Raw genomic sequence first — 27,863 nt, forward strand, 5'->3', positions numbered from 1 at the left:
AGAGAGAGTTAGAGAGAGAGCGAGAGAGAGAGGATGCGTCACTTGTATCACTTGACATTTGGCTCCCCTTTTATCCTGTTCCAAGGATAGCAAGTCAAATGCAATGTGACAGGTCAACGCCTTCATATCAGTCATCCTTCACCCTGACCCGGCCTCAGCTGTACAAAGACACATCCTCCACACTAAAGATGATCATTAGCTACAAGAAACAGGTGAATCCAGACCAGTTAGAGGCTCCAACAAACCACCAGTAACAGCGCATCAAATATCCATCTTTCACGGCTGACTCCAAACCAGCAGGGGGCAGCATATTACCAGAAAGTTGGGTTGTCTACCTTTTTTGTTGTAAGAAAAAAAAGGATGCGCTAACTTGATATGATTTCTTTTGAATCTACATTTTCAACTTGCACGTAAAAACAAACCTGAGCCGTAACTCTTGCAATTCAAATAAATCTCTAAATATTGCAAAAAAACCCAAAACGAAACAAAAACCAAAACATTTGATGTGGGGGGGGGGGGGGGTAGAAAAGTTGGTGTGTCGGTAAAAGGAAAAATGCAGATAAATGATGACGTACTTGAGTCACGTGATGGTCAGGGCTTGACCGTCAGGCTTGTTCTTCCACTAGCTGTAATATTAGTTGTCCAAAACTCTTTTTTTCCCAAATGTGAGTATAAAATGTGTAACGTGACGTTAACTGCTGTCTGTATAGAGCCATCTAGATGAAGTAAAAAAGCATTCATTGGCATTGAACTCAAAATCCTTTTACTTTGCTGTTCATCGTCATTGAAAATAGTTATTAACGTCCTGTTAAAAAGCTCTTCCCAATAGCAGACAGCTCACCTTCTTCGAGGCATCCATGTTGTTCCCACATATCAACCTAAAAGCTCATGGATACAACAGAGTTGGAAGCATCGACATCCCTACTCAGAACCTTCTACCATCCAACATCACATCAATCCGGCGTATTTCCTTTTCCGATAGAATAAATGACCTGATTTACTGCGGTGATTTGTGACTGTTTCTGTTCATCCTTAAGAAAACAATTCAAAGGCTTTAGGCTGAGTTGTAGGATGAGCTATATTTCTTGTGTGGTTTGAGTATTTGACATGAGACAAACAAAGAGAAAACTAAGTAAACGGTGTAGTAGCAGCAGTATAGTGGCGGAAATTGTAGTATCCTCCATTTCTGGAGCTTGACTCACATTTAGCACAGGAGTCCTGCAGTAGATGCCCGTGGTGCGCAGGTTTGATTCATCCTTCAGCCGATGTGCACATAAACAAGCCATATTGTGTTTGCTAATAAATTCCCTTTTTTAATTTTATGATATGAACAACAGCGCAGGGCTTCTGCGTCCGATTATTTCCAAAGAGAGTTTTTCCATGCGTGTATTTATTCCTTGAGGATTGTGCAGCTGCAGTGGCGCTTTTGTAGGTGTTAAATGGATCTTTTCTCATTTTCTTCGTCTTTTGAACTCTCTCCAGCACTGACATTGAGGAGAAAACACAAGGAGCCATGACCTGTCTGTCTGGCGTCCATGTGGCACGTGTGTCAGTAGCTGTGCTGATGTAGAGTCAGCTATGATGTTGCTTCGTTGGCTTTGGTATTGGCTCCGTAGCTGCTGCTGCAAGTGGAAATCCCCCCGCTAATCAGGACAAAAGGCAGGAAATATCAGCCTCTCCTGCCCCGATTGAGATAATTCTTTTAAAAGTACATTTGATTTTACAGGTGCAGTAGTAAATCACTGGAGCGCGCCTTTTAATTGGGTGATTAACATCATAAATGACAGAGTGTATCTGCAGCTTTTGTTTCAGATTCATTTTGCTTTTAAAGCTCATCGGAGGTGCAAAGAAACTGGAACGTGTGTTAATTCCGCAGCAGTTCAAAGGAGGATGGTCAGTCGAGGCAGAGCGAGGGCTCAGAAGACTTGCTGACTCGGCTCCTGTCGCTTAATCTATTTGAGGCGTGATTAAAGTTTAATTCGTGCCCATCTCCTAATGCCAGCCCTTGTGTGTGCTCCTCCTCAGCGAACTGGTGAGTAGTTTCAAGCTGAGCCCAGGCCTTTTCTCTCGGTCTGGGCCTCACTTTATTCATGCCTGAGGGATGCTGGGAGCTGCAAACAACTGAATTTTTCATCAAGGTTACTTCCTGGAGAGATGTGCCACGCAGTTGCTGCTCTCTCCCTCGGTGTGTTCCTCGCTCATACATAACTTGCCTCGCTCTGACCTGCAGTTCTCTCCAGGAGGAGCTATTTGACCCTGATCCAGAAAGGAGGACGGGTCTTATTATGAAATATATTTGGCTAATTAATGCATTTGTCATATTTAGTCTTTGAACACAGTTCATTTGAATAATGATACATTTTCATGAGTTTTAACATTGTTTTAAAGCCCAGCATCTCTGGTAATAAGTATGTAGACATTAATAAAGGCTTTATATCACACATACATGCTATCTTACAGCTAAAGCTGTATGAGTTTAATACCTCACATCATAAAAACAATCAATTTTGATACAACCAATGTACAAAATAAACACGTCACTCATACATTCAAATTTTACGTATAAAACCCTAAAAATGAGGTTTATTGTTTGAAAACTTCTAATAAAACCTGCCATTTTCAACTCACAAATGTATTATCATCTAAGGTGCATTCTGTCTTCTTCCATATTCATCAGCGCAGCCTCTCTGGAAGATGGTAAACACAACACAACCCAACAAATTCAACTAGTTCACGCCTCTGCTGGGAATGCCGACACGCTTAGCATTAACATTTTTAGTCCTGGAAAAACAACTCTGCAACTTCTACAGAAAAACATCTGCTATTTACCAGAATATTTTTACACCAACATTAATTTGCAATTATAATAAAACCCTACTTATTCTTTTTTGTGGGGGTTATTAATGCTGCAACAACACATTTGGTTTTAATGGAATGGAAAATATTCCGTGTCAGATGATTTTCTTCCTCTTTCATTAAGGTTGAAATGGTGCTTCTCTGAGTACGGCGATCAGAGCCACAAATAAGCTCTTGTTTATCAAAGTTTACTTTCCCAAAAGCATCCAGAAGATCATTTATTGGCTCACGGAGGAATACATTTGAATTTAGAGCAACTGAGCCGTCTCCCTTGTAAGGTGTACAAGACAAAGATAAGCCCCTTGTCACATTATGACCCTCTTAAACAGGGAATAAAATAAAGCAGAATGGCTTTTGTACTGCAGACTTCCATTGCGGGGCTGTGCAGTGGAGTCTTGTTGCTCCCGAGTGTCAGACATTATCACCGCCACTACCCTCAACCTCACCCTGCGCTCTGTGACAATTACTGCCCTACCTCCCTATTCAGCACGTAATGAGAAAACGGACTGATCGATTTCTGTCCGGCCAGTAAAAGAACGATAGGAGGCATTTGGATAAAGCACAGACGAGCGCTGCTGCAGCACATCATGTTGGGATTTAGATTTTTAAAGTGAGGGATACAGGGGGTGGTTGATGAAATGATTATAGCAGTTAGGGCTGCAACCAACAATTAGTTTCATTATTAAATCATTTGTTGTTTTTATTCATTTTTGATCTATAAAATATGGTCTCTGGTGGTCTCAGGCAAGCATCGGGGTGGTGAATTTATTGCGTTGCTGTGTTCATGAAGCTCACGTGCTCAGGGTTCGCCATGACACCTGATCAGCTGACCGGTCTGCAGCATCCACCGTATGCAGGAGAGGTGCACCTATGGAGAATTTAGGTTCCCCTCAACCCTCCTGACTTTATTTATTTTCATGTTCCAATATGAGATCTTGATTATTAATCATAGCATATGAATCAAGGTAGCCTCATATTGCTCTCGGACAGCAAGCATGTTGAAACAGTTATGGATTTTATTAGTTTGAGACCCTTGAACGTGGAAAATAGTAACATTTTGCCTGTATCTGTGAACCGTAGTCCTGCATAGCCAGACAGCCCTCCGCGCTGATTTGAACATCTGCCTAAACCCGTTTTTTATTCTGCTGTCGTAGCAAACCACCCTGTCTTATCATCATTGTTGTGGGTGGTGCTAAACCCAGGACGCGCCAACTGTGTCCTGGCAAACTGCTGTCGAGGCTAACCTACGCTCTGTAGAGGAAAGTTACTTCATATTTGCTGTACGTCTTTTCAACAGAACAACACAACAGACTTATTTTATGATCAAAAGCCTCTTCAGAACTTTCAATTTTCAGCATGTATGTAATGCTACTCGCTAACATGCTCAGAGTTGCTGTTTCACTTAGCGTGAGGGACTTCGGGACTTTAGGGAATTTAGGGACTTCAGGAAAAGGCAGCTCAGAAAAGGTGGTAGTGGCTGAGAACTGTGACTGAAATATTTTTCAATTGTGGGTTTATAGAGCGCCACCGGGATGAGTTAAGTTAGCACCACCATGGGTTTTCTCAAAGCCTTTGAGAATTTTACATTAAATTTTGATAATTGTCAAAAATCAACTGTCTTGCAGGGAAAAGTTCGTGAGACTTTGGTGTTTTGTTCAATGGTGTCACTTTTATGATTCAACTACAATCGTTAGAAGTGCAAAGTTATCGTTACGCTATGCACAAACGCCACAGGCGCATGACATCACCACCATTGCACTGGGTGTGATGATGATGTTTTAAGTCTTGTGTGGCAACTTAGCAACCGCTGCTTGTAAGACAAATGCTTTGAGATGTAATGCAGCCTTTACTGATGTACAGCATTTTCTAGACAGTATGTTAACATACCTCATGCTAGTATCAACTGAGAGAGCTCGAGGGGGCCTTGCAGTTGTTCTTCGATGCTAGCTAGTATTGGACATGCTACATGCGAGCTGAAGATTTGATACATTCAAGCTTCTAAGCGAAAAAAAAATGTAGAGTGGTTTTTCTTCTTAATTTTGTCATTTCCATCAACCTTTTCTTATGTGATGCTTAAAAATGCACATCAAAATTTATTTATATTGGAAACCAGAGGACTGATGCATTGTGGTGGTGGTTGGGGGGGGGGGGGGGGGCTTCTAGGGTGATCTTGCCCCGGGCCCCAAATACGCCAGAACCACCACTGATAGGGTTTGCTTTGAGCGATTCAACCCGGCCTCTTTTCAAATATGAAATCAGCAAATATTCCCCACATGAACAGCTTGAAGATGTGGTTTTATTTATTTTTTCTATTTTTTTGTGTGTGTGTGTGGGGGGGGGGTGTAGTTTACATTTTTACCAAAATAAAACAACCAGCTTTTAAAACAGCTGCATATTAATTTCTGTTGTGCTGATGATCAATCAATCAACTGGCTCTGCGCTGCAGAGGTGTCAGGATGGTTAAATTATTCCAGGGGACAGTTGTTACAACAACTGTTGTGTTTGAGCACCGCAGCATTAAGGCTTGTAAAAGCGTCTCTCAACCTGCTGCATGTTCTAGTAAATTCCCTTTTTGATTTATTATTCCTTTGACTGATTACACGGATGTAAATATTCAACAGGAAAATATATGGTCAGGGTGACAGAGTGTCTTTTCCAAGCACCACCACGCTGTCCTGTTGGGTCAGAGCTTCACTGCCACTCACAATTATTTATTAGGCTACATATTCACTCTCTATCCATCACTGTATTGCCACCCGGTGCGGTCACATCTCTTTATGTTTATTACAGTGTCCCACCTTCCCGAGTAGGATGATTGACGTGTTGAGAGAGGAGCGAGGTGGGACTTGCGCGCGTCTTCTTCTCCAATGGTGGCTCGAGGGGCGGAGGCTTCTCATCCACTCTCTGATTATGAGTCAGTTACCAGACATAAGCGAAACAATAACAGTTGGTGGCTACTTTGTACCCAACACCTCCACAAGGCAAGTTAAGGCGTTTAGGTGCATCCAACTCTCGTGTATATCGGAGGTTTCTAGACGGGGGAGCATAACGCGCTCCACTTTTAATCAGATTAGGAGCTTTTAATGTTCAATCCTCTTCTTTTCTTCCCTACAGTAGCGGTGCAGGAGTGGCCAAAGCCAAAAGCAGCGATTCAGATCAGATTTCAGCCAAACCAGCTGGGAGAGAGGCTGAGAGAGAGAGGGTTTGTCAGTCTCCCTCCTCCCAAATCCAGAAAAGCTTACCAAGGAAAAAGGAGGAGTGTCGGAGCGGAGAGAAAGAGAGAGACGCAAAGGAATTCAGAGACATTTCCGAGGATATTTCTGTTTGCTTCTTCCGGCTATTAAAATTGAAAAGTTGGAGGCGAGGGAGTCGGGACCGTGGTCAAGGATGGACGAGCAGCCTCGCTTGATGCACTCTCACGGGGTAGGCATGGCCGGACACCCCGGCCTGGCGCAGCATATGCAGGATGGCACGGCGGGGACGGACGGGGAGGGAAGGAAGCAGGACATCGGAGACATATTACAGCAAATAATGACCATCACAGACCAAAGCTTGGATGAAGCACAGGCGAGGTGAGGCTGGTATTAACCTGAGAGCGGGAATGTTGGTGAGGATGGAGGCGAGATTGTGGTTGGTATGAAGACTGCGTCTCAGTGGAGGCAATTACGCCCACCGAGGAGAGAAAACCCTCCTCACTTGTCACGATCCGAACATGTTTTTAAACTTTAAAAAAAATTCAATCAAAACTATTAATGAGTGTATAGTTAGTCAGGGTGGCGTATTCATGATTTTCGAACTATTTGGAGCCTCAGGTTCTCTATTACGAAGGAGCTGTGCTGTAATAACGTTACAGGTCCTCCATGGTTTGACCTCTCGCACTATTAATAATAACCATATGCAACATACATTTGAGACATGATACAGGGTACTGCAACTGAGTGGCTGCATATTGCGTTGCAACTACATTTCCAAGGGCTTTCAGTCTCGCATTGTGCAGTTGTGTTAAAAATAAACGCGTTAACTATCTTTCGTTTTCTTTACTTTTGTGTTTCAGGCTTTTCTAAAAAGCCCGAGATCAGCTGTGAAAAGAACTCTCTTAGGGGTGCACGATAATTATTGGCACACCATCCAAATCGGCAGATATCGGATCATTAAAAAAAAAAAAAAGTCTATTTGTAGTTTTAGTGGAGTCTCTCCTTTCTGACTGGGCGATAAATACATCCTTTATGGGCTTTGGCAGATGTTTTGGAAATAAACCAAATGTTACCTTTTTTTTCTTCTTCAAATTGACTGTTAACATTTGTTTTTCAGTATGTAAAAAAAAAAAGTGAATATTACATCAACTGGTTTTTGTATAGATAATGTTGATTAAATACCGGCTATGGGCCAAATCGCTTGTAGAATATTGGCACATTGGCATAAAACTCTGATATTTTTCATCCCTAAATCCACACGATGTTTAATGTTGTGTGTTTGTGAAATGGCTTTATGACTTCTCTTCTGTAAGCTGGTGTCTTGTCCTCTTTTTAGGAAACATGCACTGAACTGCCACAGAATGAAACCTGCTCTCTTCAACGTGTTGTGTGAAATAAAAGAGAAGACAGGTAAGTTTGTTTTATTGTGTCTTTTGTGTGCTGTTTATGTGTGTGTGTGTGTGTGTGTGTGTGTTTTCCCCATCTACCTATACTGAAAGGAAGGTTGTCTACTTGTGTTTCACGGTGGATCCTTGGAATTTTAGTTTCATTTTAATCTGTTATATAATCATGGGGATGCTCCTTCTCCTAAGTCACTGCAAATCGTATGGCGTCAAACATGTTCCTTCCCTGTCACGCGTGTCAACCGTCATTGGTCCGGAGTGTTTTCTCGCCGATGTTTGGGTCTGCCTGGGCCGGGCTTCCTCAGCCCTCCATGTCTGTTTTCCTCGGCCGACTTTGATGGTCTTTGCTAAGTGAGCTGTTTTCCATGCAGCGGCAGGTCAGACGGATTTTCTGTTTATGTTTGCAACAAGGGTCAAAGTCATGAAAAGGAATGTGTGAATTATTACTCACTTAGCAGCAGATTAAACCAAGAGCGGCTCACATGATGAAAGGCCGTGATTAATCTGGGAGGGGGATGTGGTGGAGCGCTGTTTAAGACGAGGAGGAAATAAAACAAAACATCTAATATAATCTTATCTGTGACTTTGAAGCTGCTTTTAGATTATTGAGAGAGGCTTGCAGTTTAACATGATGTTATTCACTCACATTTTCTTCATGTGAGTCAGAGATTGGCTCCCCCCCCCCCCCCCCCACAAAGAAAACTGAAGGAGAAGCGACCCAGAGATTTATAAAGCTTAAAGAGTGTTTTCTGCACGGAGAAAGCAAGAGGAGGCTGGGGCCCGCTGTCTCTAAATTGCAAGGCTTGGAAAAGTGAGAGAGTAATGCCTGGCTCTTTGTAAACTGTCTGGCGTCTCCCCGGGTTCAACTAGAGTTCGTTTCCAAAAAGAAGAACAAAGTGATTTGGACCTTTTCCTGGCGTCCCCCCCCCCCCACACCTCCCCTCCTCTCCTCCCTTCCCACCGTTCTTGGCAACTAGTATTTCAGAGACAAGAGAGGTTCCCATCAGCCTGCAAAATCTCATCGGCTTCTGTTTAGGATCCAGACTTTCGACCGTGTATTCCTCTTTTTTTCCCCCCTCTGAATTATCAGCGAAATCACACATCTCAAAATTACTTGTTGTTTTTCCGGTTCTCTTAACGAAGAAAGCATTTTTTCAAAAAAAGAAAAGAAAAAAAGTCAAGAACACCACAGACGGGAGAATCGAGACTTAATGGCTGCCTCTCCGTCTACATTTGAAGAGCTGAGCTGCGGCTCATCTTCGCCCATAGTGCAGATGAAACTGAAAAATCCTTTTCACTGCAGTGACAGAGAAAATGACTCAAAACCTTCACCATGGCATTTACAGCCAAATGTGCTGAGCGCAGTGTACGCGAGTGCGGTACAGCCTGTAATTTGTCAGGTCTTTTTTATATTCTTTATGAGGAATCAGCCTCTTTATTTCTGGTTGTTGTTGTTGTTGTTGTTGTTGTTGTTGCATTTCTACATTGTTGCAGCGCCTGAGATCGTGGAGGGTTGATTCTTCCCTCCACCTAAAGAGACATTTTACATGCAGCTCTTCTTTATGGCACATTAGTGGCGGCTGAGTGTTGACAGCAGCCATATGAGACATTGCAGCAGTGAGGTGTCCACTGGCGAGCAGCTGACAAACAAGGCGGGAGCACATGCCAATAGCGTACAGAGCGGGCCTTAACTGATGACCCCACCCCACCCCGGCTGCTGTATATTTGTGCCAGGGTCGGGCCAGGTGTCATGTGTTTGGGGGGGGGGGGGGGGGGGTATTTAGCAAGCTTAGTCAAGCTCAGGTTCAAACACATGTAAATCCATGATGGCGGTTTGTATCACCACTCAAGAGCAGCCCCTCTCACTCTTTTTTTGGCCTCCATCTTTCTTTTTCTTTTTTTTTTAAAAAAAAAGCTATCATTGTTTTTACATTTCCTGAGAGCACTTACAATTTGTTTTCCTGTTCTTGCTTCACATCCTGTGAGGAGAGTGGAGGAGAGTTGGAGAGTGTCTTTGTTTGTGTGGAACCATTACAGCCGGGGAAGCTGGCACGTACAGGTTGACTAAGTAAGAGAAGCCAGACACAAGTCAGTGTTTCAGGGTGTCAGATTTCAGGCCTCTACTCTCTCTCTCTCTCTCTCTTCTCTCCCTCTGTGTTTCTGCGTGTCTATCGGAGGGAATGTTTCGTCAGGCCACTTTGTGTCAGCAGCCTCACATTACCCCCATGCCGGCTCGGGTCGGAGGGAGAGCTCCTGCATGACTAATGTGATCAGACTGGTAATGCATTACACCGCTTGAACTTATCAAAGCTGGAGACCTGCTGAATCAGTCGATCCCTCTAACTGCACCCCCCAAAGCCGGCGCCGCTAATTAGACGTGTGTACACGTTTGATATATTCACGCCGGTGTTGATGTGGTCACTCGTCACGAATGCTGGGAGAAGCAGTTTTTTTTTATCATTGGCACAAAGCAAATAAGTGTTGTGTCCTGATAGTGCTGAGGTGCAACCACCAATCAGCTTCACTATCGATTAGTTCGGTGATTACTTTTTCTTTCTTTTTCTTGTTTTGCTTACATGCGGTGGAATGGGTGACATTTCTCAGTCAGGGTCTTCAGCGATGTCCGAAACTCAAACACATACAAAGATGGCAGCAAAAGAGAAGCTGGATTCAGTAAATTAGACTTCTTACTAAAAAAAACAAACCCAAACAATCCTTTTAATTGATAATGCAAAGGTTCTTTTTGTTTTTTGTTAGTTTTTTTCTATCTTAGATGAAGTAATTAACCCACTCTAGTTAATCTATGATGTGTCATGATGAAATGTCAAATTCAGGGTAAAGCAAAGAGACTGGCTGGTAAATGAAGCAGTAGATGTGAACTGATGTAGGGCTGTGGCTTCATTATTGATTGGTTTGACTAAAAGCCTTAATTTTGCTGCTGATAGAAATGTTACAAAAACATACAAAAAAGCTTAATTTGGCTTCTATGTAAACCTGCCTTTACACCACTGTGCATTAAATCGATATTTTTTTTAAATCAATATTAGCTCAAATGACACAGTGTCAGGGCTAAACAGCGTGGATACGTACATAGTGACATTTGTAATGTTTCTCAAGTGCTGCCTTCAGGTGTCTGATCAACAATCCAAATACAAGAAAGTCAAAAATCCTTACATTGGAGAAAAATGGTGCTTTTTGCATTTGAAAATGATCTTTTTAGTTGATAATCAAAGAAAATAAATCAGATTAAGTTGGTATAAGACATGTCAGGGTGAATTCCTGTTGAGGGGGTTGTATTGCTGCAACGCTGACTCGTTGGCTCATTAATGTCTCGCATAAATCCAGGGCATTTAAAAAAAAATGTTTTTTTACATTTCTAAACTGTTATACCCGACCAACAATTCAAAACTCAAATTTGTTTTGTTGTAATGGCAAGAGAAAGGCGGAAGGAGGAGGAACAAGTGAGCGCTGGAATTTTGCAGGGAAATGAAATCTGTTTTCATAAATAATCATAACTCGTCGGATTTGTGGGATGTGTTTCGATTAAACGTCAAATGACCATTTGTGGTTTTTTTGGCACCAAACAGTGATGGGAGAACTAGTTGAGCTCCCATGAAGCAGTGGATGGACTGGTCACTATGGCTCCCGGTGCTGCTGTTTTTCAGTATTTAATTGACATGGCTGTCCATGATGAGTTCAGGGGTTAGTGTTGCCTCTCTTTGTTACTCTCCTCTCATCTCCAGTGACAGATGGAGGCATTAGTCTCCAATGTGGCGCTGTCCTGAAACTAATGGCTATGTCCTTGGTTTCCCCGCGCTGGCTGGGAGACTGTATATCTGTCCCCGGCTTGGAAGTGCCGAAGCAGCAGTTTATCCCCGCCCCGCACCCCCCACCCCACCACCACCATCAGCCTCCATGTTTTAGTTTCCACGGAAATAAGGCTGAACAGGACCCTGCCTGTTCTCTCATAAATAACTTCATATAAATAACTTCAAAGTTTTCCGGAGAAAATGTTGCGCTTTGATTTGCGAGTTTATAGGAAAGTCTCACTAGAAATATTCAGCTAAGTGAATAAGAATAAACATGTGATTTCTTTTCTTTTTTTTTTTAACTCAGCAGTTTATCTTTGCTTTTTAAAATGAGTTATATCATACATGGATACCCCCCCCCACCACCACCCTCCAGCCACCCCAATATTTCCTGTGTATTCATTTTCATATTCAGCACAGAAACAAACGGCAAGTTCCTTCACTGGTCCTCTGATATAAACTCATGTGCAATTAGGAGGACGGCTAATATATTATGCAAATGTTGACTGGCTTAATTGAGACGTGTTAATCATGTTTTAGGAGGCTAATTACAGCCCTGTATAGCTAAGGTGGGACTGGTAATTAGCCATGATAAGAGATCTGGCTTGAGAATGGTCATATTCCAGGTGTTTTGACGTATGGCGAGCGTGTGTGTGTGCGCGCGCACGTGTGTGTGTGTGTGAGAGAGAGAATGTTGCTCGGCGCATTTTTTTTAGTTTCTTACACAAGCTTTTCATGTCAGTTTCATTTTAGATATTTTTTATTTCCCTCCACATACATCTGGCATCTTTTCACCTCTGAGTAAATGGAGAAGCATCTCCCTCTCCCTCTCTCTCTCTCTCCCCCCCCTCTCTCTCTCCCTCTCTCTCTCAGGTCACCTATTCTACAGAAAGGAAAAAAAAAACTGAAAGCATTGCATCTCTATCTATAGTTTGTTTCCTGCACTTCTCAATTTAGTTATCTGATGCAGCAGTCCTGGCCGCTCTGCACGCTGGGCTTTTATAGGCTGTGTTCTTAGTTTTCTGACAGAGATCATATTCAGATCCATTACACTAAGAATGCCTTCCCACTTATCGAATATAAAATTGCTTTAGAGAGGAAATTTGCTCTGTGGGCCGAGTGGAGTTTCTGTTTTATCAGATGTTTGTCTCTGGAGCAGCTTTTAGTGTCTACAAAACAGCTTCGGTGACATTATTGCAGCTACAATTGCCTCCGCCGTTGTTTTCTCTTATTGGTGCTGTTTGTATTTGATTGGATTTTCAACACTCTCCTGGAATGTACTCTCACAGTAGGTAGTGTAGATCCTCATATTGTTGGAGTTGAGACACTTATTAGTGATACGTTCCCGCAAGTCCAGCCGTGTGCTAAAACCTGCCTCTGAATTATACTCTTTAGCCTCTCATTTTTCAACGTGTGTTAGAACCCTGCCGAGCTTCTCCCCTCCCACCGTTTGAGGGGAGAAACGCACCTTTCCTTACATAAAGCTCGTACCTAGCTGTTCTTTGATGGAGATGGTTGCCGTGGCTGTTGATAACCTTTAATTTGAGGTGTGGGATCTCATTTCTCTGGCACCCTGCCACTTCGATGTAAGTGGCGTGTTGGCAGCATGCTGGCAGCATGCTGGGGTTGTACAAAGGAACCCCCCCACCACCACCACCACCCCTCCTTGACTTCGATGAACAGTCAAACATAAAATGGCAAGCTCTCTTCCCTGGCTGACTTAGTAAAAATGACATAAATTAATACATGCTGCTTAAACAGGACCAAGATTAATGGGTGCCTTTCGCAGCGGCTTAGATCCACTGTCAGTCGCTGCGTGCTGCCCAGATGGAATCAACACCAATCAATGAGGCTACCCAACGCTCCCTTGATATCTGCTTAGCATACACACACAAACACGCACGCACACACACACACACACACACACACACACACACACACACACACACACACACACACACACACACACACAGTAGACATTCTTATGCATCCCCTCGCTACTTACATTAACCTTGACCATCACTACTTAAGCCTAATTCTAACCCTAAAACCATGACTGTCAAACAGACACACACACACACACACACACACACACACACACACACACACACACACACACACACACACACAGATTGAGAGGGGGGGTTAAACCTTTGGTAATCCCTTCAGAAGTGTAATATCCACCATGTAAATGCTCAACACGATTGTTTCTGTCTGCTTGTTCTTCTGGGTATTTCTGGTCCCACGTATGCAAAAATATGCTGGCACCCAAACAGTGTGACACAAATAGACACATTTTTTTTAATTGGAGACCTTAGAAGATTAAGCAAATTCTTGAATATAACACACATTATATATTTTTTCCATACTGATTGATAATAATTGCGATGTGAAGATGAAGCCGGAGTAGTCGGTCACTTCAAGTTTAGAACATAGTTTAACACCAGGAAGAGCTGGGCTGGGAGAAATGGACAATATCAAATGCCATGATATTTTTAACCAAATACCTCGATGTAACGCCAGATTTTTAGGAGTTTTTGTCTGCTAATGATTTTCTTTAGATCAGTAACAACAGTCTGGCATCTTCTCTGTAGCTGTAATGCAGCCATTAAAAGCAGGAAAAGATAAAAAACGTGCCATATCATGACACCGGAACGATTCCGGTATCCGTTACGGTCGGCAGGAATCACAATTTCCGTATATTGCTCAGCTATACCCTCAATTGCCAAAAGGCTGGAAATAACGAGTTGTTCAAACAAGTGTTGGCAAGACTGAACGAAGCAGGAATTCACTGAAACATTGAGCAGATGAATTAAAAAAAAAAGGAAAAAAAAGCGCTGTTGAGATTTTCTGCTATTTGGAAGAACAGAAGAACCACTAGTATTGTTCATAGTTCAACATGAATTGTATTGACAGCTGGAACCACTTAACATTTCTTGCTTTTGGACATGTCATCATAGTTACTGTGGGCTAAACCTCATTATGTCAAAAAATGTACAATCTGATGGCACACACTGTAGAAACACACACATCTCATCGCTTCACTTTATTTAAAATCCATGTGAAGAGTGGAGTTGGAGTTGTTTTTTTCTTTCTACCGCTGCCTTTGTTTTTTTTTGGTGTTTTTTTTTACTGATTTTACACCAATAATATTATTTCATATAATGATCACAATCGTGTTGATATTGCCCGGGATATTCTGATAATTTATAGATGAGCTGATCAGCATTCGGATTAACGACCGAGAACAGAAGTTAAAACTGCAACAACTAATCGAGAACTGGATTACTAGGTCGCAAGAAAATGAGTCGTCAGCCGTCCCGATCCGTCATCTCAATCTCCGCTCAAGCAAAAATAAACAAATATGAAGAAAAAATTGCTGCCTTTCTGTCATTTATAGCCATAAAAGACAATAAAGCATTGTGAAGTTTAGACAAGAAGCAATTCTAATGCGTCACTGCCGATAAATCGTGAAAACAATCGGCAGATTATTCGACGAAGATGCCGTCTTTAGTTGCGGCGCTGCAGAAAGTGAATTAATCCGTCTATCGTTTTCAAGATGGAGATATCTAAAGAGAGGGGATGTGAGAGTGAGGTGTTGTCCATGTAAACGCAGCCACTGTTGTGTCTGTCTTCCATATAAACCTGCAGACATATCCTGTATTACCTTCCATACAGTGGGATGTTCAATCAGGTGCCACCGAGTCAGATGGGGGAGAGCAGCGAGGCTGATGGCTTGGTAGTGATTGGATGTTTCAATTACTGATAGTAATGCCACGGTGTAGTGAGTCATGCAGTGCAGATAGCACCATTTATTTTAATCAGGAGGGGAGAGGTGGGTGTGGATGTGTCTCCCTCGCTTCAGAGTAGTTTCACATTTAGATGCAGGGGAGTGTGTGTGTGTCTCTTTCTTTATTTCTCACACACACACACACACACACACACACACACACACACTCAGGTGGATTGAGAGTGGAGAGGTTGCCGTGGGTAACGCATAGCGACAAGGTATTCTCTCGGTGAGCTATTCTAATTTATGTTAATAAACCTTTCCGTTGCCGTGAGAGACAAAGGGGCCACAGATGAGCCTTGGTAACCTCGACACCTTTACTGGAAGGGAAGGCACAGACAAAGAACACACGCGCGCACACACACACACACACACACACACACACACACACACACACACTGAGAAAAGAGATATTGAACAGTAGGTACAAACACTGTGGCGCAGAGAGATGATAAATTTAGCCGCACAAAGACTTGTTTTTGTGGCTGCAAAATCAAACAGCCTCCTGCTGGCAGTCTTCAGTGTGGTATCTACTATTTCTGTGTCGGGTTGTGTGTTCGAGGGTAGAGTTAGGCAGGCTTGCTCTCTTGGGATTGTTGCTACTAATTCAGGGGGGGCCCTGCAGTTTTGGATCACTTCCTAGGGCAGATGTGACACCACAGGTAGCGTTTAGCACAGTGGGGTGAGAGCATGAGGTGCAGAGGTCAGCACTTGGCCCTGCTACCCAGCGCTGGAAAGATGATCTCAGAGAGACGGATAAGGGCCCCCAAAGCAGCTCCTGAAGCAGTGGGAGCCCTCAGCACATCCATATATTGGGAAGAACTAGAAAATGCTACAGTCGCTTGTTTTAAAGCACTGTAAAAATATGAAGATTGTCATCAAACTAAATATGTGTCTGACTGAATCACTTATTGTTGCTTGACATTTTAGAAACTCCACCTCATGCAAATCATTTCTGCCTCATAACTAGACTTTTTTTTCTTTTTTTTTCCAGCATGGAAACTAGCAACAGCTCAGTTTCTAACAAGGTAAAATATGTAAACAGCCTCTCAGAGTAGCAGCGATGAGGATTAATAATGCCTCCTGGTGCTCTACTGTAGATATCCCAACCCAACGAGAATAAGCTCTGTGCCTTCTGTCTGCCAGCTTGCCTTTGGCGATGTTAGTTCTGGACAGTTAACTCCCACTGAAATTATGTTAATTGCTGTCATTTTCTTTTTCTACTTGAGCATAATCAGCAACTTATATACTTCTGTTCATTTATTACCGAGCTGCTTCCAACCCGTGAAGAGTTTTTACCCTTCAAAGATCAAAAGTTAGGAGATAGTTTTGCTGTTCAGCGATATATGCGCGGGTTTAATGTGCAAAAAAAAAAAAGAAAAAATAGAAAAAAGGAATCAATAATTTGTCATTTATTGTAGCGTTTTATGATCGTATGAGCAGTGACCATAAAGGTTTAAGTAGACATGTGAATAAAATCAGCAAACATGTCAATTATGATACTTGATTGATGCGTTCACTAATTATCTAAATATTAATAAATTACAAGACTCAAACACAATTAGATGTCAACTTGCGTGTGTGTTGGTGCTCAAGCTTTCAAAATCGGTTTGGTTCACTGCATAGGAGGGATTATCGCAAAGAAATGACTAGCTGATTGTTTCTGGATTGTTTTTTTTATGCTCCCTACTATTGGTACAAGGATCAATAACCAAAGATCCTGTCAGCTCTTGTTATTACAATATTTGAAGTGATTATACACTTAACTGCTCGAATGTCCATCACTTTGGATGATGAAGCTCATCGTTCGACTGTCAATTAACCTGCACCCATTACACGTCTTCATCACAATTGGGATTCAAAGAAGTTTTCAGTCGTATCAGTTCTGTTACAGTTTTCAGTCCTTCTGTTGCTGCTCTGTGTTTTTCCTCTGTGATCTTCTGTGATGTGCGTTCATGAAGCCTGCAGTCTCCAAGTGTCATGACTTGTTGCTAAAGGGACAAGGGGGTGGCGGATTTGAACCGGCGCCCCCGTGACTACACGCATGTCCCTCATGCCTTGAGCCCCAACGTCTCTTCTTCTGTTATATTTTATTTGGCGTGCTTGCACCCCCCCCCCCCCTTGTAGCCTGTTTTATTGGACTTGTCCTTCAGCACTATGTTTAGCAGTCTCCTCCCCTAAACACATAAAATTCCTTTATGTTCCTATTACTTGAGTTTATGAAGAGCATCTTCACCCCCTTTTGCTCCCTCCCCTCCCCACCGATAGGATCATATTGATAGATTGATATTGGGAGAGCTGTAGTGTGATAAAGGCACGGGGGTTAAGAGCTTCTTGGATAGTTTAACCTTGATAAAACAGTTGTTTCAGTGAGGCTGATTTCGCCCCATCCGTCTTCATCCGTCAGGGCCCCGCTGAAGTATGCAAATGAAGGCAGTAGAGGGAAGCGCCGTGTGCAGTTAAATGGGGCGTTGCGAATGTGCGGTGTACCGCGCAGACGGGGTGATACTACTTACTGTCCAAATTTAGTGTGTCTCTTCTGAACACCCCACCCCCCCCTTCCTCCTCCTCCTTTTCCTTTTTGTCTGCATTTCCAGGATATATACGGCCCTGAGAGGAACTGTGGCCTCTCGTAAAGTCATTACAGCAGAGCAGTTTATGCTTGCATTTTCTTGCACATGTGCGATATTATTATAGGTTTTAATGCCGTTGAGCTGGAATTTAGTGGCTACGGCGCAGTGTTTTGTCTCTTTATTTGTGTATTTGCATGCGTAGTAGCTGTAATTACATGTTGTGGGGGTTTATTGCATGCTCCAGCCATACATTTTAGAATATGGCTGTTTATGGCACTAATTAGAAAGTCTGGAGGTGCGAGGGTAATAATCTTTATGATAATATCTGTTTATGCCTTAACACAGCTCTCCACTCACGGTTTACATTGCACGCGGGCAGCTTCATTTGCCTGATTAGTTTTGTACCTACTCAGCTGCATTAGGGATGTTTTTTGTGGGTTTGATTCTCTCATTTATCTCATGTGCAGGCGCATTGATTGATTCTCCTGTTCACTCATTATTTTCCTCTGTTCCTCACAACTCATTTTCAGAAATAAGGCCAGAAACAGATACCACGTCTTTTCTCTCATGCCGTCTGACTGGCTACCGCACACATAAAGCTGTCAATCAAGAGCTTTCCTGCTTGCCCTTTGTTATGGAACGCCAGCTCTGTGGGTGGGTCCTTTGGGTGATAGATGGCTCCGAGAGCCTATCGGACTACTAGAAGCATCCATCTCTGTCTGGAGCCTGTTAAACAAGCTTGGGAAAGCAGCCATGTAGTCCTAACCACCACTGGCCTCTACTAAAAAAACCCATTAACATTAATGAAGGATAGCTTTAAAAGTTCTTCAGTAATAGGCTGGAATTGGATTTATGAGTCAGATAGTTTGCCACAGAGTGTGTCATGAAAAATGTCACCGGTAGATAAATTGAAATGAGCATTTGAAAGGTCTCAGGACACTATTTCGGTTAGAATTTCAGCTCAGTTTGGAAGCTTTTCTTCTTCTTTTTTTCCAATCATTTCCAGCCCTAAAGCCAAACACTTGAGTCAGAGTGCATCTGCGAGGGAAAGCAATGTTTTTTGATGTTTTAAGTGAGTGCAAAGATAAAGCTGCTCATCTCAGTGCTGTTGCATCTGTAAAGAGAAGGGGGGGGGGAAAAAACAACTTCTTAATACTTTTTTAAAAGGCCTTTCATCCCAGGTGGCACTGGCCATTTCAATATCTTGCAACTGCCACTTTACCTGTCTGAAAGGTCCCTATAGATGGCTGATGTGAAACTGCCATTAGCCAGACGATCCTTCAGCCACAGATTACTGTGCCTGTACGTGGTAATCACAATGCTGAAAAAGGTCTGATTACAGTCCATCCAACCTACAAAGTGTGGCGTAAATGGGTTTTTTAAAGGTCTGCAGCCGGCTGGTGGTATGTCATCATAGTGCATTAGGAATGTCAGCAGCAAAATGGCAATTTTTGAAACCGTTCATTTCATGTGAATGTAAAAAGGATACAGAAATACACTCTGACCAAACCAGACAAACAGAGCCTGCTCAGGGTGCTTGATGTACAGGCTATACTCTGTATTTTAATTTCCTCCGGTAATTCTCACACATCTCCTCCCTGTCTTCGGCGTGTTCCCTCCATCTTTTTTTTTTCCCTCCCCATCTCTCGGCTAGCCTGCTCTCCGCTAACCTCTGATGTCATTAGCGTCGGAGGGAGGTTGTGAGGAGAGAAGGGTTGCTATTCTTAATGAATTCCGCTGTGTCTTCACACTCCCCCCACCTAGTTAACCCTAACCCCCTTCAATGCTCAAGGTGTCAAATTAGAGCAGCTGGAGAAGGGGAGAACAAGGAGATGGGCAAGGTACACCCCCCCCCCCCCACACACACACACACACACACTCCCCCGTCTTTATTTCCAGACTCTCCTTCAAATCTCTTAATACAACATGATATCCATGAATAGTATCAGTGTTAGAGCTGTGGAAAAATGGTTGGATGCACTTCACAGATTCACATTAATGTCTGGGGTGACAGTGCTGCACTCAATACAGTGTTGCTCAGTCATACACTGGTAACATACTGGTAACATACTGGTCACATACTGGTCACATGCTGGTTAGATAGACGTTAGATAGACGTTAGAGTAAAAATATGATCACAGTTAAGCAGCATTTTCATGTTGTTGAGATGGAGATAACTTCATGTATTTGATGCAATGATATTTGGACTTTTTTGGTTCTGTAATTCTTAAAAAAAAAAAAAAAGTCTGAGTCCTTCCAACGTCTCAAATGTCTGGGTTTAAAAAAAAAAAAAAAAAAAAAAAACACAACATGATTTGGGTAAATATTCAAAGATGAAGGTACAACATCGCAGTAAAAAGTATATTCTGCAGTTGAATGTAAATGGAAAGTACCTTGAAATACTCAAATGGTGTAAAGTTAAAGAAATACTTTGTGCTACTGAGAATCTCTTGATCGTAGCCTAGATGTCATGATACCCCGACATGATATATTTTTCTGGTTTTAAAAGCTGCATTACAGAACCATTAGATCCACATTTGTGATGAATATCAAAGTTTACTAGGTTTATTATCATCTTTGCATCCGTGCCACTAAATTAAGGATATATCAAGGCATTTGGTGTAAAATATTGTGATATTTCAATCAGTCAGTATCGCACTGCCCTAAAGGTGAATTGAGATCATAATTAACATTGTTTTTAAGGACATGAAGCCATGTCTAACAACTTTATTTGAACTCTCAGTGAAAAACGCAAAAATACTAAATTTGCTGTGCGTATGAAATGACACACAGTGTGAACTGAAATGGTTTGCTGCTAAAAAAAACCAAACATGAAATCTCAGGTTTCATTCATAATAAATATTTGAAATAAGCTGCTGGTGGATAAATATGAACAAAAACTACCCCAATAGAGAAATTCACCTTCACTGCAGTCAAGCAGGAGTCTCATAAAGTAATTAAAGTGTTGTGGAAGGACTGGATGTGTTGATGGGGGTGATGTCATCGTCGGGGGTTTGGAGATAAACGTGCAGTAAATAACTGCATATCCTCAGTTTGTACTCTGCTGTTAAATTACATTTTCATTCAGATTAAGGTTGCGCACTACAGTTAATTTACTGTTAAAAATCCTTCTAATCTTGTTTCCATGCTACTTCTTCCCACTGAGTCATGCCTCACCTGCCCGAGAGTGTGGAACGAGACCGTCACTGGAACTCTAGAACAAGAGCCCTGTCAAACTAGTCGGAGCTGGATCCCTGGCGCTTTTGCTCACTGTTGCTAACATCCTTTGGCAGCCATATTGGATTATGGATTTTTATGCAATCTCTGAATATATCTTACATGCCGAGATGGATCTTAATGATATTTTATTGTTTGGCTGGTGAGCGGGGAGGGGTGGTTGAATAATGGCGTATGGATGAGGATGCTACATCCGGCAGATACGCTCGATGTATTAGGCCTGAAAAAATGTGTCATCCTGCACATCCTGGGTTTGTTCATGCAAATACATGTAGCGTGGTTTTGCTATTCGCGGCCGTTCTACATCGATCGCTTCCATCACCGTGTGTGTGTGTGTGTTTTATCGTAGTACTTCACCCGTTCTTTAGCCAGTGAGAGCGACAGCAGCCACCAGTAGCAGCTCATAATGATGTCGAAGTGTTTCAGGGTGGATTTTTCCCTGTCGAGCCTGCAGGACTTGTTGTCTGCTTCACCCAGAGTTAACGGTTGATCGTCCTGACTCAACAGAGAGTCGGCATCCCCCCCGTGGCTGTGCTTACTCACTCCTGAGCCCAGCGTTTAGTTTTCCTTGGCAGACCCAGGCCACAGCTCATTAGACTAAGAGAATGTGCCTGCCTTAATTAATGATATGTAAATATCCTTGAATTGGCCACATTTGCATATTAAGAGAGATTTGTGGAATCTGCGGAGTAATATATTTTAATTAGGGATTAATTAAAAATAATGGGAATTTCATTTCGCCTGGCAGGTTGTGTTTGGTGTGAAGCGTGCGTCGAGGCCCCCAATCTTTGAACACTGATGCTGCCGCCGACATGTGAAGAAGCCTCTGCTCTTTCTCTCGCTATCTGTGCTGCATACAAACACGTGCGCCCTCAAACACACATGCACGCACGCACACGCGCACTCCAGGATCGCATTCCTTGAGATGCCAGAGCCTTCCCAGGGGGTCTTCGCAAAGTGCTGTAGTTTTAAAAAGGTGGTAAGGATGATGGCTGGTGGTGGGGGGGCGGATTCAGCTTGCACCCCCACCTTCTGTATTTAGCGATGGTCCCAGTTTTTTGATTTCTCTTCTCCTCATCTTTTAGTTTATTCCTTGTAGTTGGGGGATGGCTATCAGACATGGAACAGTAGTTATGTTGGCAATTATGTTAATGGAATGCCATTAGGCCATGATTGTATATGAGCAAACGGGGAGAGGGGGGCGCATTTTCTGAGCCCCAAGTCAACGTGTGCTGTGATCCACTTCTCTGAGAGTCCGAAACATTTCCTATCATTTTCTCTCTGATCTTCCCCATTGACAGTTTGACCATCCTGTTAAGGGTTCTTCCATTTCAGGCTCTTTGTACTGTGTAATGATGTAGTCACTCTGTTTTTGTCTGACAGCCATGAAAATAAATCTGAATGGAGACAAAGAAACCATTTGTCATCAGCATCGCTAATAACACTGATAGCGGGGGCCACTATCTCAGCATCTTCTAGGTGGATATCATCCCCATTATACCCAGCATCAAGGCTGCTTCCTGCTTCCTGATGCTCTTTGCTGCAGCAGCAGCAGCGGCGGCGGCATCATCGCAAGCTGCTGTTTTCACTCAATCCGCAAACGATTTTTGATGCCACGTTTTAGATGTTAATATCGCTGCAGAAACATGCAGCCGGTGCCTGTTTTTTTTTTTCTCCTTCCAGCTGGGTTGAAAACGAAGAGCTCCTCTGGCATTTGTGATGTGTCGTCAGCGTGCTGATGTTATTGATCCAGGACCTTCCGAATTCATTAGGAGATCCAGCCCAACTGTGTCGCATCTTTATTTATGTTGCTGCCCCATCCATGGCCTGCCTCTCTCTCTCTCTCTCTCTCTCTCTCTCTCTCTCTCTCTCTCTCTCTCTCTCTCTCTCCCTCTCTCCCCCTCTCCCCTCTCTGCCTCGGTCCCTGTCTGCCTTCCTCTTTCATCCCCCATGCATTATTCTTTTATTATTCTTTTACAGCTGCCTTATCGCCCGCATTTTGGTGAGGATAAGACCTGTCATCTTTGGGTCTTGTCTGGGGAGATGATGGGAGACTTCAAGGGGAGGGGGAGGTAGATGGGGATGGAAGGAGGGAGGGAGGGGGGGGGAGCGGGTGGGTGTAAAGAATGCCTGCTGTCCCCCTTTTTTCTCCATCTGAAATGGACCTCTCTCTCTCTCTCTCTCTCTCTCTCTCTCTCTCTCTCTCTCCCTCTCCCCCACCCCCACCCCACCTTGCTTTCACTCTCGCTGTCTCTCTTTGTAATGAGAATCTCTCTCTAATTGAGGGAGCTGCAGTGAGCTGGCCGAGGGCGGCAGGGTTAGATTGTGATACTGGCTACGTGACCGTTATGCTGATAGAGGTGGCAGATCAATAATTTAGGCCCTGACCTTAATGGGGGTGTTAAAACGCTCATTCCTTTGGAGTCTGGAGGCCTTAAAGGTGCAGAGTTGGATAAAGCCATGGCGCTGGCTGCATGTGGAGGTGGTGTGGGGGATGGTGGGAAAAGCTAGAGATAAGAGAGGTGGAGGAAGACAGAGCGAGAGAGAGAGAGAGAGAGAGAGAGAGTGTATTTGCAGTCGGTCTGTGAAAGGAGGGATCATGAGTGATGTTTTTCCCCGCTTCTACATTCAGACATTGTCACCAACATTCATCCTCTTAGTATCTATATGAATGCCATAAGCTTTCTTCTTGCCTGTGTTTGGTATCTGGTTGTAATCCGTTTTCATAGGAAATCCTCCACCCATCCTCAGTGATGCAGAGAATGCATCGCCAGACACCAGAAGTAAACAAAGACTGCGGTAACGAGTGGGTTTAATCTGGTTCTGGGCTTGTCTTTCTTGGTCTCCTAGCTTAAGGCCATGCACATCGAGAATTCGGACATCCATCGATTTGATTCTGAGAGACATTAACGTCACGGCCTCATGCGTCTCTCTCTGAATCTCTAAGACCGGACTCATTCCCTGCTGGCAGGATGCGACCATCTCTGCTCTCTCACTCCCCCACGCCTGCTCCCCCCCCCCAACCCACCCACCCACCCTTAGGGGATGATATATTAGATATAACCAATTCAATTTTATGCAGCCAGGACAGACGCCCTGGGGACATAAACACACACATTTTTAATACACTCCTCACCAGGAAGCCCAATGCGCCAGAGCCTGCGGCTGCCCTGGGTCTCCACTCACACTCAATTATTAATGTTCGGCCATAGTGGCTTAATTAAATAATAAAGACAAGCGCACTGCAATGGAATGAGCCAAGGACAAGTCAGAAGAGAAGGTGGCCTCTCCAAATGTCTGATTTTGACATATATTAGAATGCATATGTGCGGTAAGATTCATCACAAAAGATTAAATTCATGTGTTTTGCTTGAAGTTAGTGTGTGTGTGTGTGTGTGTGTGTGTCACTATTTCTCAGATCATTTACAAGAATAAAAAGAAGCAGCAGCCATATTACATTTAAGTTGCGGTTCCGATATTTTTTTTCTGAAATTAAAAAAAATAATAATTTGAGCCAGAGGTGCAGACTTTTGGCTCCCCGTCTCGAACCGGCTCCTATATCAATCGTCTTTGAGAGTCGGGGTCAAACGGGGGCTCGTGATACCTCGACTACATAAAAAGAATGATTTCCTCATATTATGGATTCCTGACACCTCAAGGGCACGCCAGAGGAAACACTCTTGTCTCTGATGTGATGAAATGTGGCGTTATCTTTTACTTTGTTTCATTAGATCCACTGGAGATTACCTCCTCAAAGACGAGAGATTCTCCCCAGCTTTCTAAGATGAGAGATCTTCCGGCCTCGGGGCAAAAAAAAAAAAAAAAAATTAAATAAAAAAAAAAAAGAAGAAATTTCCAGCTCCCATCTCTCGCTCATTTCTTGGGATTCCTGTCTTTTTTATCTTGTAATTAATTATTCAAATTCAACGTGAGATGCGCGTTCCATTTTGAGTGGCTTGTTCAAAAGGCGAAAGCACTAATGGCAAGTAAAGCTTCGCCATTAGATTGAAAAATAGGCCCATTGTGTGTGTTGACTTGGTGGCGTACAGCGATGAAGGATTGCGACAAACTGGAGTGTTTAAATCGGCGAATTGAAATTAATGCCCTCTCAAAGCTGGGCTTGCTGACAATACATTAAAGCTAATACTCCGGTGAGGTCGAGCAAATGTTTGTTTATATACATGGAAGGGGGAAAAAAATTAGATTTTTGCCCACGTAAACACTTCTATTAAAAGAGAGAGACAAAAGAAACAAATTGTACTGCAATGAGGTGCAGGTGCTCTCTGTGTTTCCTGACATATTTCATTTGTTCTGTGTTCTTCTTCAGCTTCGTCCCATGTTCTTGTTATTTTATGTCCATGTCTCTCTCTCTCGTTCTCTCGTTCTCTCTCTCCGCTGCCACATCTTTGAAAGGTCATGCCTCAAGTCTGTCTTGTCACATCACTTATTCAGACTGGTTTTATTTATTCATGCCACTTTTTGATTTTAATAATTTAATATGGCGAAATGTTTCTTTTATACACCCATAAAGTGCTCGCGAGGAGTGTTGACGTCTCTGAAAATATGGTTAAATGGCTTCTTTATAAGGCTTGGACAATCCTCCATGTAAAGTGTGAGCTGCCGCTGTCAGTATACGCTGTAATGCGTATCGATTGAAATTATCCCTCACTTCTACTGCCGCCAGAGGACCTCTCAGATGCCGAGCGAAGAGGCAGAGTGTATAAGAGGCTCTTTTTGTACTTTTCTCTTTCCTTTAGAATTTACTGCCAGCGGCTTAGAGTGGTATTTATTTTCCTCAGACTCTGCTCTGCTATCCTGGAGTTGGCAGAGTGATTTTGTAGAATAGAAACATTATAGACTGTTAGTGTCAAAGTGTTAAATGTGATGTATAGAGCTGGGGCTTTCAGAAGGAGGGGTGGAGGAGAGAGGCGGTAAGGAGGTGAGCACTGCCAGCCATGACTGGAGCAAGGTGCTCATGGGAGAGAGGAGCCATCCACCATGTGAGGGATGGCAGGGTAATGTGGCGGGAGGTAATGGCTTTTCTCAGCCTGCTGAAACAGAGGGGAGATCATTAGGGGCTGCAGCGCCGCAGAGCGCCGTCCGTTTACCCCGAATCTGCCAGCGTCTCCTGTCAGAGCAGGGATGTGTCTGTCTGTTTTCTGTGGCGCTGGCAGTGTTGCTCCATAGAGGCAAGAGTGTTTGATTATTATTTTGGGCCTTTCTTACTGGGATGGATAGACACTGACACTTTGGCTTACAGCTGCACTCAAATATTTCCTCGCTAAATGCTTCTCCAGCTGTGAAATCAAATCAAAGAGCTCGCCAAGACCTGATGTCAAAAACAAAACTCCTTGACCTCTCCTTTGCTGTTCAGGATTGCATCTTACTTTCCGCACACGACAGTGTTTTTATTTGGAAAAAAAAAAAAAAAATTCAAGAGAAGAGCACTGGAAAGCTTAGAAAGCTCCTCTTGTTTGAACGTGACTACAACTGTGTCGTATCAAGGTTACGTTTGACTTGAGTAATTAATGAGATCACAGATGTAGTCATACATTTTATCTGTTACAAGCTACAACACATTTTTCTTTATAGTGCAAAACTCAAGTGTTAATCAAAGCAAATCTCCGACTTCAGACAGAGATAGTTTGAAACGCGTGAAGAAAGAAGTCCTTCAGATCTCCCAGAGATTGTGGCAAAATCAAGACACCCTGTCTTTACTGGGAGGTTATCGTCGTCTTTGGTCTGTTTGTTTGGTTTACTGCTGTTGACACGACTGTCCTCGTAGCTCAAAAGACTTAATCAGATTATAAACTGATTGACTTGACATCAGGCGCTGGATGCGTCTGGGTGAACGTTTGGGAACGTATATTTTCTCTCCTATATGGAGTCTGTGAACTTTAATCGAGGGGAAGAAGGTGATGCTTTTTGCGACCGGTGCTGGAGATAAAGGTGTGCTTTGTTCACTCCTCGAAACCAGTTAACAGCACTTTGAGCTGGAGGTCGATTTTTGGCCCGGTGAGCCTCCAGCCCGGCGTGACAGAGAAGATTGGACGTCATTTAGGTGTACACTCTTGCTGCTGTCTGGGCGTGTGTGAAATGGTTTCTGCTGCTGCTGCTAAAAGCATCTGGACTGTCATTGTGTATCTCCGTCGTTCATGTGGAATCTTAAAGAAATGGATCACACCTCAGACGACCAGAGATGAATATTTTGGTGTCATTTACCTGCTCTTGTACCGAACCAGGAGATCCTGTCAAGACGCATGCGCCTTGTATGGGGGGAGGGGGTGTGTGTGTGTGGGGGGGGTATCATCCCTCCTGTTAAACAGACCAATTACTCCCCATTGACAACCTTCGAAGCACACTTTTATTGGCCGATTCAGCCAAATAAAACTTTATTGCACAAGTGGAAAGGGATGCTGTCATTTTTGCATAGCTTTTCCAAGCCCGGCGTTTATATGATCCCCCATTATTACACCTCTGTGACATTTAAACTTTATTGAACAAGACTTTAAAATCTGTTGGCAGTATATAAAAGATTGAGGAATTTATTTCTTTCAGATGGAGAGAAAATCCACAAGAGTCGACTGGAAGCGTTTAAAGAAAGTGCACCTTTTTTCCCCCTTTTTATATTGTTGCAGATTTATCTGGAAAAGAGCTGCAACCGAATGTTATTGTCATTATTTATTCACCAGGGATGCATTGAAATTCTGCACTGATGTTTTAAATGATGATTTGGCTGATAGCGAACGCTAATACGATTGCTTTTGTGTTGTTTTTCTTTCTTCGTCAGCCATTTATCACACTTCTTTGAAAGAACACAAATTCGGTTCTTTACATCAACAGATAAACAATGTCGATGGCGAATGTCGGCCAATCACAGCACGTGGTGATTTTTATCAGCGTGTCCCTTTTGACACTTTCTTGATAAAGACAATTGTCTTATTAAATGAATTGACAAAAAATAATGAAAAATCGCAATTTCCATGAGTCAAACAGTTAAA

General features: G+C 43.0%; 1 protein-coding gene across 6 annotated transcripts in view; it reads left to right on the forward strand.

The window, feature by feature from the left end:
- Positions 1-27,863, forward strand: part of pbx1a (pre-B-cell leukemia homeobox 1a) — a 77,700-nt gene that overhangs the window by 21,270 nt on the left and 28,567 nt on the right. For 5 of the 6 annotated variants that reach the window (XR_015115808.1, XM_086203688.1, XM_086203690.1 and 2 more), the window contains exons 4-5: positions 5,971-6,428; positions 7,387-7,460. Coding sequence is in view for 5 of the 6 variants with exons in the window: in XM_086203688.1 (XP_086059814.1) it covers positions 6,244-6,428; positions 7,387-7,460 (259 nt within the window). In the remaining variant the exon portion in view is untranslated. Of the gene's footprint in view, positions 1-5,727; positions 5,838-5,970; positions 6,429-7,386; positions 7,461-27,863 lie in introns of those variants that run through there. The other variant, XM_086203689.1, reaches the window with a different exon arrangement.

This window comes from Aulostomus chinensis, chromosome 5, assembly GCF_037954235.1.
Source record: "Aulostomus chinensis isolate RoL2024-O1b breed Wild chromosome 5, RoL_Achi_v1.0, whole genome shotgun sequence".
Classification (NCBI taxonomy): Eukaryota; Metazoa; Chordata; class Actinopteri; order Syngnathiformes; family Aulostomidae; genus Aulostomus; species Aulostomus chinensis.